Here is a 12,557-nt window from a genome sequence, read left to right on the forward strand (position 1 = left end):
ACAAATCTAGTGATTTACGTATTTTTTAAAGTAACTCGTGCATTGTCTTTCTGAAAGTGACTTTTGGGGAAGTGGAACTGCTGATCAAGACTGAAATTATGGAATTTAAACTGTTTTGTGAAGTTGGTTATATTTTTTAAAAGTTATTTTAAGAACACGATGGCTAAAATCTGTACCTCGCTAGCCAGCTCGTGGTATTTCTGCTTCTCCTCAGGTTTGAGCGCGTACCACCACTCGCCTAAGATCTTGCTGACGGTACGGTTGTCCTGGTTCGGGTGCCGTTGGTGGACCATTTGTCGGTGTCGCTTCGAGAATATCATGAAGGCGTTCATTGGCCGGCGGATGCGGTTGTGTTCTTTCTGCAAAATTTAAGAATAATTTGACAACCATGAGGATCTGTAAAAATACTGATTTTAATTTGTGTAACGGTAGTTACCTACCGTAATTTGTATTAAGCATAAAAGTTTAATTTTAACCGAATTTCAATAATATGTTACATAATAAACACAGATATGTATTAGAATTTGAAAGTATCCAGATCCAGGGAGAAAGTATTCGTAAAAAGTTGCTCAATAACTGCAAGAAGATCAAGAATTTTTCTAAGTCATTAATTGTTGACCGTTGGTATTTGTTGGCAGGCGGCTTCTGAACGTGAGGTGGTAGATTCAAACTCTCGATAAGTTTCTCCGAAAGTGCCCTTTCCGCACCAGCTAGTGTCCCCCTTGGCCAATGAGAGGCCTGTGCTCAGCAGTGGGATGTTTATTAGATTACTAGGCTGCAATGACTAACCTTCTCTTGCGGGCCGGCCGCGGGCAGCGACGACAGGCTGTGTGAGCGCCGCTTGCTGCTCTCGTCGCCTCCGCTAGGTTCGTCGCAGTCGAATACTTCCTCGTCTTCTTCCGTACACATGGAAGTTATGCCGTCCACTGGAACGGAACAAACGTCGAAATGCATGCCGCATGTAGGTACGTTTAGCCCACATTGTCGACGCGCAATCGGCAAAATCCGATAGGGAAAAGCTTTATGTCCGCGCAATAAGAGCGAAAAGACGCGTCGCCGGCTTTTTCGCTCTTATTGCGCGGACATAAATTTAATCTAATGTTATTTATGAATGTTAATAGTAATTTCAAATTTTAATTGTATTTTAATTATGTGTAAGTTGTTTGTTAATTTTAATTTTAAATCTTTCATTTAATTGTAATTTTTATTTTATTTCATTTAAAATATGGACTGTCAACTGTCTGAAATAAATTATTATTATATTCTCTTTATTTATTTTTCGTCTTAAGTTAGGTATTTTTATAATATGAATATAAAAGTAAAATATAAAAACACTTACAAAACAATAAAAAATACATATAAACACATTATAAAAAAACCTAACCTAGGGTGCCGCCGGCAGCGGGGCAGGGCCCAAGCTGCCGGTGGTCAGGGCCGCAGAGTGAGGAACCGACGTACTATACGCGCCGTGTCCAAAATTACCGCCTTCTGCATCTGACCCTTGATCCAACCACCCAGCGAGAGTCTCTCTAGGTGTTGGTCGAGACTCTTCGCTATGAGACCGTTCGCTGACACGACTATCGGAACAATGATCGTCGAGTCAACATCCCACATGGCGGTAATCTCATGAGCTAAGTCTAGGTACTTGCTGGACTTGTCCTTCTCGGCCTTCACGAGATTCTCATCATGGGGGATGGTGACGTCGGCGAGCACGACTCGGCGCTGCGATCGGTCTATCAGCACGATGTCAGGCTTATTGGCGACAATAGTCCTGTCAGTGATGATAGATCGATCCCAATAGAGCGTGGCACGACCATTCTCGAGAACAGGCGCAGGTAAGTACTATTATTATTATTATAGTTTGTATCTCCGTTTTAAAACTCTCGGGTCTTTCGAGCCCGGTCATTTATAAGGCGTGCGTGGGGATATGGATCCAACACGTAGAGGCCGTTTGGAGAGATTTGATGTCATGTAGAACGCCTGCTGGAACCCATTCACGGGTACATCAATAGATACCCGTGAACCGGTTTCAGCAGGCATTGGAAGCTATTGTAAAGAATATGGACAGAGTACTGGTCTATGGTTTAAGTTTGGGTGGAAAAAAGGCTGGGCTATTGCAAAGAAGTCCGGACACCTGCCATAACATTGCTTACACAAGTTATCGAGGCAGGCGATGACTCGCCACTCGTTAGATGGGCACCTGATGCGCCATCGTAAAGACGGCCAGGCGCAACACCGGCGTGAGCGGCTCAGGGGTGTCGAGAGGTGGTGCTGCGCTTTCTCCGAAGTTACTCCGGCGTTATGCCCTTTAACACTTCCACCCCTGGAGCATATAGCTCTAGCGACTCCTCTCTGGACGGCCAATGAAGGCAAGCCAGAGCTGAGAGTCCTGCGGGTCCCCTTGGGGTCCACTCCGACCGACGAAGACATGCCGGAGACGGAGACCCTGACCGACTCTCGGGAGCACTCGGGTCCGTGGGGTCGTTACTCCCCAACAGCTCGCCACAAGCTGCCCTGCGGGCTTATTATAGTTATTATTATTTGTCTGTCTTTCCATATCTCGGGACCATGGGGTCCCGGACCTTTGGGAGGCGTGCGTGGGGCCGAAGCCAACAGCGCAGAGGCCCTTTAAGACAAATTAATCTAAAGGCAAGGGATACACGTGGCGGATACCATCCCCGAACGCACAATATGATACATCCGGAGATGGTCCCCGCCAGGTGCAAAGACTATTGCAGTGCAGCACTTTTGTGCTGCGATGGGAACTAAGGTCATAGGCTATAGATTTGAATGTTGGATGGACTGGATATCGGGCTATGGGAGGAGACTAGCGGACACCTGCCGTGACAATCAGTCTCAAAATTGTATGAGACAGGTGGTGACTTGCCAACTCATAGAGTGGGCCCCGCAATGGCCGCACGCACAGTGCGACAACAGGGCAACACTTTGGAGTGGCTGTAAGGTTGTCGAGAGGTGAGTCTGCGGTAGCCAGATCCCGGTAATCCGTTCAGCAGGCCGCCGGCGTTATGACATTTTACACTTCCAACCTGGAGCATAGGTCCCGCTCTTGCGACTCCACTCTGGCCGGCCAGTCAAGGCAAGCACAGAGGCGAGGGCCAGATGAAAGTGCCCTCTGGAATAGGGGTCCGCGGTGTCGCCACTCACCGTCAGCTCGCCACAAGCTGCCCCCGCGGGTTTATTATTATTATTATTTTTGTAAAGCTTTTTCCTATCGGATTGTGCCGATTGTGCGTCGACATATCTGGGGAGACCTTGATGATGTATGTAACTATTTTTTTATTTGTGCTGAAGTATATCGGTTTCAATTTTCAAGCTAATGAACTTTATGTCGGTATCGTGTTTGGGTTTTTTAAATAGTTTTCAATATTTTATTAAAATTAATATAATTTTAGTCAGAGAAGACGCTAAATCAAGTTTTTTAAAAATTAGAAAGACGATTAAAACTTTTATCGTCGTAACGATTAAATCCACAACAAAACAAGTCAAAGTCGTAAGATACTAACCACCCTCAGACTTGATCTCCTCCTGCTTGATGTGCGGCGTGTGCGGCGTATGTGGCGTATGCGGGGTATGCGGCGTGTGTGGCGTGTGCGGCGTGCGTGGCGTGCGCGGGCTGGCGGGTGCGGGCGGAGATGACGCCGTCAGGAGAGGTACTAGAGACTGCCACGGGAACACGCCGCCACTGACACCGCTCGTTGACACTACAACCATCAATATACAACCATGCTCTGTTGGTTCCCCAAGTATACTCCGACAAGAAATTGTAGAATATTATTGAGGGCGCCACTTCCTACGTAACTGTCACATTTTTGACGTAAAATACTTAAACGTGGCATCAATGTAGTATGGATTTTTTTTAGTTCCATTTTATTTAATTTCTACTATTTTACGTCGCACTATAAAATACGCCCATTTTCGTTACTCAGATGGACCCTTTGGCAAATCAAATTCATTAAGCATTTTACTCTTTTTCAAGAGTAGTTAGTAGGCAATACATTGATTAATGACGATTACCCGAAGAACGACAATTAGGAGACCAAAAGAGGCGAGGAGAGTGATAATCTGATAACTAGGCATTATTATTTTTAAGTAAAACTACGGTCATGTCGCTCATATTGATGGCTACGGTGAAATGAGCCATATTGCTACGAGATAAGATCTACAAGTTACCTATGATGTGCGTGTGCGGCGTGGGCGGCGGCAGCACCGGCAGCAGCTGGCTGGGCCGCACGATCACTGCGCTGCCGTTGCCGTTGTTCACCTGCTAAATATATACACGTTGTTAGAATTAGAAGTTTCTAAGCGAGCTGCTCAAAATGAACGCTTAGTAAACGTTAGTCACGCACCGTACACAATTATGTACATAATATATACTTATCTAATGTCAACACGTTTAGCAGAAACAAATGGCAAGTTATTGATCAAATAGAAATATGAAAAGAGCTATAAAAAATTTACTAACTGATTCCGAATCATCTTCCTAGCGTTATCCCGGCTTTTTGCCACTGGGGTCCGCTAACTAACTAACTCCGACTACTACCACTACTACACTACTAACTGATTCCGAATAGAAAATTAAATCTAGCATTGCATTGAGTACGAACTATAATATTATCTATATTTTTAGCTCCAGCATTATCCGATCCATTGGTTATAATATCATGTCCAATCTCAGCAAACTGATAGACAGACCGACAGAAGTTCAAAATCACAAAAGACCACCCACGTCGTATCGTCGACTTAATCCTTCTATTGTTTGTCATCCATGGCTATTATACATTCTAAGAAGCGGGTGTTCTTAATGGTAATTTGTCTAGTATCCTCAACAATTACACATCTTCTCCAGCAAAAGTAAAATGCAACTTTATGGTCTTGTTAAGATAGTCCAAAGTCAATTGGAAAATTAGAAACAAAGGTGTAACGGTTTACATTCATTCTTCTGCTGGATTGTTAGCGTCAGATAAGATTCAAAACGAAAATTAAGCGCTTCACATAATCAAACATTTTAATAAATATCCTCAAACATGCGCGAAAATATAAACTTTATCTAATTTATATTGAACTATTACGTCATTACACGTTCCTGTTTTTAGGTAATATTTCCGCGCATTTATACATGTATCCACAGCCCGGATTCCTTTGTTTGACATAATTATTGAAAGTCATAATGCAATTATTGTCAGATTATCATTAGTCATCATTTTCGAAATCGTTAACTTTTCAGGATTTTCGTAAGGTTATTATAGGTTAGGTTTGTTTTATGGTAATCCAGAAAAGTTACGCGTTTCTGAGAAAAACCAAATTATGACTAACGAAAATGCGGACAAACAACAGATTATGACTTAAAACTTTATAGAAACAATAGAGACCCTATTTGACGGCCTCGTTTTCCATTCCCGTTATCACACATAATGTAACATTTAAAGGTTTAGAGAAATGGTATGTTAACTTACATGATCCCCGTTATCCAGGGGCCTGTGTTGGTCGTGGTCGGAGTCATTGTTGTTGATGTTAATGTTCATCTGTTGCGCTAACTGATGCGTTTTCTGTTCAATCTGAGAACAAACATTTAAATTACAACTAAATTTGATCTTTCGGAAGAAAAGGTTAACTGTATGGTGTTTTAGTTTATGAATGTTTACGTCTAAAGGAAGCGTGTATCAACTTTACTGGAGAGGGCAGCGCAGGAGCGTTTTCTTTATTGATGCCAAAGAGAATTTGAAATATAATTACTATCATGGTGAATTATGTAGCTACAGTACATTTTCTGCCATCTTTCGACAGACGATGAAAACTGTTAGAATGCCATTTGACTTTGATCATTATTCTTTCACTGATATATGTTAACTTGTTAAATATTAATATTAACTCTGTAGTAGGCTGAAGGTTATGGCGCCATCGCTCGAAAAGATTGCACCATACCTTTGGCCTATAGTAGAGTAGATGGCGTTAATATTAATATTTAATAAGTTAACACATATCAGTGAAAGAATAAGGATCGAAGTCAAATAGTGTTCAAACAGTTTTATCTTCTGTCGAAAGATGGCAGTAAATTTACAGTGGCTACATAATTTACTTTGACAATCCACTATGCACTCTATTCTCTTTGTTGATGCGATTTGTAAATGTCAAGTTTAAGTTTTTAAATTACGCCACAAGATGGCAGAAACTATAACGCGCAAAGGAGCGTGCTTAATCTGATTGGCGTTAAGAGTCAATGTAAAGCGAAAGTTTTCGACTTAGGCCAAAAAGTGGCAGACCGTCCAATGGTCAGGTCTCTAGAATAGAGTGTGAACTCACCTGAACAGTCTCAGCTGGCTCGTTTTTTATAAACACGAATTTCTTCTCATTTGTGGATTGCGGTATGACGTACAGCCTCGCTTGTAGCGGCGCGGGCTTCACCACTCGCGCCTCGGTCGGCTCGGGACGTGTCTCCAGCCTCACGTGCTCTCGCTGAAATATAATATTTGTTTGTAACATTTTCAAAAGATAACTTTAATTTCAATAATAGGGTCAATATCATAATGTTTACTATGAAGTGTCTTAAAATTTTTGTTTCTAAGTTACTGCTAGCATGACCCTTAAGGCACATGGGCATTCCAGAAAACTGTCGAGTACCATCGTCCACACTGTTAACTGTACATCGGTGGACCTTATGCCTTTTGTAATAAAGTACAGTCGACGCCAAAAATATGTTTACACTTTTGCATCTTACTCCTTTGTAATAAGGCGAAAAATGTAAACCTATTTTTGACGTCGACTGTACACTCATGTACAGTTAGGAGTGTTGTTGTTTCTACTTGACGCTATTTTCTAACACTTCTGATAAAACTAAGAAGCTGGTAAGGGCACACAGAAAAAAATGTTGCGAGACAAATTCAATGCATGGACATGTTGGGAAATAACCATCGGCAGTAGTGTGGCTTTGCTCAGCAGTGACACAATAAAATAGGCTAATAATTAAAAAAATAACAATGTACAAACCTGATCTTCCTCCTCATAATTCCTCACAAAATTAACATGATTATTCATAGTAGGCGACTCCTCCCGCCTATAATCATGTATGCCGTTCCTCATCAACGGCTGCGCCCGATATATATGCTCCAAGTCTATCCCATTCGAGGTCGGTATAGTCCTATGCATCACCAGGTTATGCGGTATCTCGTCTAGCTTCGCCGTGCGGAGCGTGTTGGCTATGCTTGTCTGTAAGCTCTGCCCGTTGAGGGAGCTTAGGTTGAGGGATATGCTGGAGGGGAGGCTGAGGCTGGGTAGGGGGGAGTTGAGCGAGTTCTGGAGGGAGCTCTGGATGTTGAGGCCGGAGGTCTGCACGCCGATCACGTTGGGTTGGCTGATACTGTTCGTTTGGATGGTTGTGGTCCCGTTGCGGTTTTCGACCTGGGGATTTCAGTTTTACTGTAGTAAATTGAAACAAATAAGAAATTGCATTGACAATTGTTTAACAATCGGACTGTTTTTTTTACCAAACTTGGCAGTTTAATTATATTTTTCATTTTAACAATTTTTATCGTTTTTAGGGTTCCGTATCCAAAGGGTAAAAACGGGACCCTATTTTTATTTAGATAAATGTCACCATATAAATTATTTTCGAATACCGGAAAACGGAAGTGCACGTATCAAATAAACTAATAGCACAAAAAGACAAAAATCATTGGTATACGTCAGGGGTCTTTAAACTTTTTGACGGGGGCCCATCCGTTATCTTTCTGAGGGCCCGATTTGGCTCACCGCGGGCCTGATGGGTTCGGCCACCGAACCGTAGTTTGGAGACCCCTGATTATACATAGGTATACCGGAAATTCGCAATACGTTGCGTCTTAGAATAAACTTTAAAGTGTATTAAAAATCAAACCATAAGTTATTTTTAAAAGTTGCTGAACAAATGTTGGTCAGTATGAGGAGTACAGCCTACAGTTAAAGTTTTTGCTCGTATTACAGGCCACAGACTGTATACATTGATTTGGTGTAAGTACCTGGTAATGGTAGGTAGGAGCCGGTGATACTCTTATAACGCTCGTGGCCACACTGTTGACGGGCGGACTCACTCTGCCCGGCCGAACCAGTTCCGGCCTGGGAAAAAATAGCAAAATTAAATTATTAAGGAAGTTGATTTCTTTCCCATTTCGTATAGCTTCCCAGAGAAATGTGATTTCTAGCGGATTTCATATTGAATGTCACTGTGCCAAGAATCTCCGTGTTGTAAAATTGTAGTAATATACCTGATGAGATGAGGGTAGATGGCGGCCTGGTGCGGCGGCAGCGCCCTCGGTGGCTGCGGCGAGGAGATGGGCACGAACACGTTGCTGCGCAGCGCCGTGCCGGCCGGCGAGCCCGACGGAGACAGCCCCGGGCTGCCCGACCGCGAGCTGCCCAAGGACACTGCAACAGATTTATAAATTGAACACTATGCTTTTAATTATATGATTCAAATTCCACTGGACACCACAACATGGCACACTATAACATTAGATATCGCGCTAGAGAAACTTGTCGTATACGCGTCAAAAAAAAATGATACTTGAGTAGAAAATATCACGGCGGCGCTGTAGTCGCAAGCTATCATCTCTATAAACGCCTGCAACTTTTAATACGAGCCGAAGTCTTCTTCTAACAAACATAGTTCTACCGTGTACGGATATGATGGTCGTTCTTAAATAGTGAATAGAATCAGACGTTACTTTGCGGAAATCCATGTTAATTAAAACCAAAATATTACTTTGCTAATCCGCGAAAAGATAACGTGCTAGTCAATCAGTGCTAACCCGTTATACTTACTTGCGTATTTTTACATGCAATTAATATTCCCACCCTTCCACCGCAAAATAAATACGCAAATAAATATAACAAACCACCACCAAAAGAATAATCCTCGACACGTGTTTCGCCTCTCTACGAGGCATCCTCAGGAGTTGTTGACGGTCTGACGCCCGCCAACGGAATGACCTGTCTAGAATGGTCGTATCTAGAGTCCAGCCGGCGTATTATGGATATGGCTTTATCCATCTTTATCCACGTGATAAAATAACTGTCACTTTTTAACATCGTGGGATACAAAGTGACGGACACCGTTTTATCACGCTGTCACGTAGACAAGAACGACCATTAAAACCAAAATATTACTTTGCTAATCCGCGAAAAGATAACGCTGGCGTAGAATGTACAGTCGCCATCAGATATATCGGAGCGGCTGACGCGCTCACAAATATCTGAACACGCCTCTATTGTCAGGGCGTTAGAGTGCGTGTTCAGATATTTGTGAACACCTCCGTGGCCATATTTGTGGCCTATGCTATACCCAGCATGTTGGCGGCCTCGGTCTCGTCCGGGTCGAAGCGGCCGGCCACGTGTCGGTAGCTGGGCGGAGTCGTGTCGGACTCGCGGGATGTTTCGTCGCCTTCCACGCCCGTGCCGCTTGATGAGAGGGATTTACTGCTGCTTCTGTAACAAGGGAATTATAATTAGATAAATAGTAAGTACTCGTAGGTCGCGTTGGAGAAAGGAATTTCCAATTTCGGAGTCTTTGAGAATTTCCTGATGTTGATAAGGGTCGGTTGCCCCAAACCGCCTGTCGCCGTTAAAGTGTTCGCTAAAATTTGTATGGGAAGTTTCATAATTCACAGTTGAGTGACGTTGATTAGTCCGCTAAATAAGGTTGGTGCAACTGGCCTTAAGGCGCTCTTATACTCGAGTTATACGTTTTCAAGGGGGTGAAGCAGACGCGTGGTAGAACGGGCAGGCGGGCGCCCCGCGCGGCGCACCGCACCATTCCCGCGCAGCACGTCTACGTCCTTATTCTGACGACATCGGTATTCTGAATTGTCAGTTCCGGGATTTTTTCCGGCAATTAATATTGAATAAGATTTATTAGCAAATTCGAATTTTGATGAGTACTTAATGAAATTAAAAATAATAGTAGTAGGTAAGACGGTGAGTGTAAATAATTATTAATTATATACAATATGAGTGTATACCGCGACAAACTGAGACAAACAATAGTACTTACTAATAGACATTAAAAATGTAATAGAGCTAGACCAAGAAAAGTCTGCAACGATTTTGATTGCACACGCAGTGCAAGTGTTATTTTAAACGTCAAACTTCTATGAAATTATGTATAACACTTGCACTGCCTATGCTATCAAAATCGTTGCAGACTTGGTCTAACTCTAGCAGTCAATTTCGGGCAAGTAGGTAGTGAAAATAAGGAAGAATACTAGCAAAGCTAAGATAATTTGTGGGACTATTGAGTTATGCATAGCTCCAATAAGTAGATAAAATTAGCTATCTTCACAAAAAAGAATTATAACAATTTATAACTCTAACTGTAATTACTTACTATTTTTCTAATTTTGAATTGACGAGTAAAAGTCAAGCATTTAAAGATTGTAATGACAAAAAACACTTCTACTTCGACATTCGAGTCAGTTAATATAGCTCAAGAAAATAAAAAAGATCTGTTAGATCAGTTATACCTTGTGGTGTCCAGATAACCATACTTAATGTCCTCGAGCTTAGCGGGTGTGCTGAGGGTGTAGGGGGGAGGGGGGTAAAGGTACCTTTTTCAACCGACGAAAAAAACGGAGGAGGTTCTCAAGTCGACGCGTATATCTGTACGAATAGCATAGGTACAAAACAATAACAAAAGTTTTAACATAAAATTTCCTACAAATTTGGATCTTTTTATTTTTACGTTACGATCAATACTTTAGGGTTGTTAAAGTTAACAAAGAGATAAAAAGTTGATTTAAGAAAACGTCGTCGTCGTCGTCGTTTCAAATATTGATCCTAGAGAAAAGTCTTACGTTTTTCGTAGAAAATTTTATGCCGATTATTTATTTACAAGAACATTAAGAACTTATTTTGCTATGAGCCTTATTTTACGAATCATTTACGAAAACCTAAAAATAGGGACCTGGAAATTGATTCTAATTAACTTACCCCCTTTAATACCTCTTTAAATATTGATCGTAGCGAAAAAGTGTAAAGAACCTTTTTTGTAGACAATTTTATGTTCAATATTTATGTATAATATTTTTTTTTGCAACGGGCCACCGTTTACGAGTTATTTACGAAAAACTAAAAAAAAGTGACCTGTGAACTGATTGTAATTAACTTTCTTCCTTTAATATCGTTTTAAATATTTATCCTAGAGAAAAAAAGTTCAAGATGTTTTTGGAGAACATTTTATGTAAATTATTTATTAATAGGGAATATTAGGCAAAGCTCTGCGTAGGTGGCACCTTTGTGGCACATACAGTAAACAAACCACATTGACACATCACACGTCACGTCAATCACATAGCCAACCGCGAAACAAGAAAATCGAAATTTCGTTATCTAATCTCTCAAACACTCTTGCGTATTCGAGCGATAAAGAGGCAGATAACTAAATTTCGATTTTCGCGTTTACCGGTAGACCCTTGTTAACAAACCGCCTTGATGCATCAATGTCATATTTTATTGTCTGTTAAAACTTGTCAAAAAACAGTTTAAGGCACAGTATGTATAAGTAAGTCTATGAATTTACTGAGTTGGTAGTGCTGCACTCTGGCGGCAGAACATTGCAGTAATATCCCCTATTAAAACCTATTTTGCTATGGGACACCGATTACGAGTTATTTACAAAAAACTAAACAGGGACTTTAAAATTGATTATAATTAACTTACCCGCTGCTTTGTCTTTTTTAATATTGATCCTAGCGAAAAGTTCTACATGTTTAGTAGGAAATTTTATGTTTATTATTTATGTATAAGATTTTTTTTGCAATGAGTCATACTTTTCAAATTACCTATACCTTAGAATTTATTATAATTAACTTTCCTTCTTTATTATCTTTATAAATATTGATCTCTGCGAAAAGTGTACTGAATCTTTTTTGTACAAAATTTTGTGTAGATTATTAACGTTTTATAAAAAAAATTGATATTGGCCACGCAATAAGAGCGAAAAAGTCGTCGTTCGGCTCGGTTCGCATCGGTCGGCGCCTGCCGACGCGTCGACGGCTTTTTCGCTCTTATTGCGTGGACATAAATTTTTCCTATGGCTTTTGCCGAATGCGCGTCGATATATCTGGGGAGACCCTTAGAGTTATTTACCAAAAACTAAAAAAAAGGGTCCTTTAATATCAAATATCTCACTTCCGGTCAAGAATTCGATCAAGCAACCAGCAAATTCGGATTCAGCTATTTAGGTCAAAAAACCCGGTTGCCAAAAAGTAATACGATTTGCCAGTTAAAATCGATTATGAAAAATATGACCAGTCTAAAATATTTGAATCCTGTATATCTATGTTTAAAAATTATTCAATTTATAGCCTTTTAAAATTTATGTTTACACAATTTATCAATCGTGACTGAATTCCGGATTGGTTAGATGGGTGTGTGCCTTTGCTGCCCAACTTGTTATAAAATGACAATATGACGGACGAATGTCTGAAATGTCACCGTATTTAAGAATTATTTTGCTTTTCTTCGCAAGTATGTTGAAAACCATTGTGTGTATAACATATTTGCATATT

The 12,557-nt window shown here is 41.0% G+C and overlaps 1 protein-coding gene across 1 annotated transcript in view; it reads right to left on the reverse strand.

Moving 5' to 3' along the window:
• The window catches only part of LOC134789725 (uncharacterized), a 59,204-nt gene that overhangs the window by 14,818 nt on the left and 31,829 nt on the right, over positions 1–12,557 (reverse strand). The window contains exons 8-17 of the mRNA XM_063760361.1: positions 9,335–9,477; positions 8,259–8,418; positions 8,013–8,109; positions 7,006–7,416; positions 6,322–6,474; positions 5,475–5,576; positions 4,192–4,282; positions 3,525–3,722; positions 790–926; positions 177–359 (exon numbers count right to left, since the gene is read on the reverse strand). Of these exons, the coding sequence (XP_063616431.1) occupies positions 177–359; positions 790–926; positions 3,525–3,722; positions 4,192–4,282; positions 5,475–5,576; positions 6,322–6,474; positions 7,006–7,416; positions 8,013–8,109; positions 8,259–8,418; positions 9,335–9,477 (1,675 nt within the window). The remainder of the gene's footprint in view (positions 1–176; positions 360–789; positions 927–3,524; positions 3,723–4,191; positions 4,283–5,474; positions 5,577–6,321; positions 6,475–7,005; positions 7,417–8,012; positions 8,110–8,258; positions 8,419–9,334; positions 9,478–12,557) is intronic.

Source organism: Cydia splendana, chromosome 1 (genome assembly GCF_910591565.1).
Source record: "Cydia splendana chromosome 1, ilCydSple1.2, whole genome shotgun sequence".
In the NCBI taxonomy this organism is placed as follows: domain Eukaryota; kingdom Metazoa; phylum Arthropoda; class Insecta; order Lepidoptera; family Tortricidae; genus Cydia; species Cydia splendana.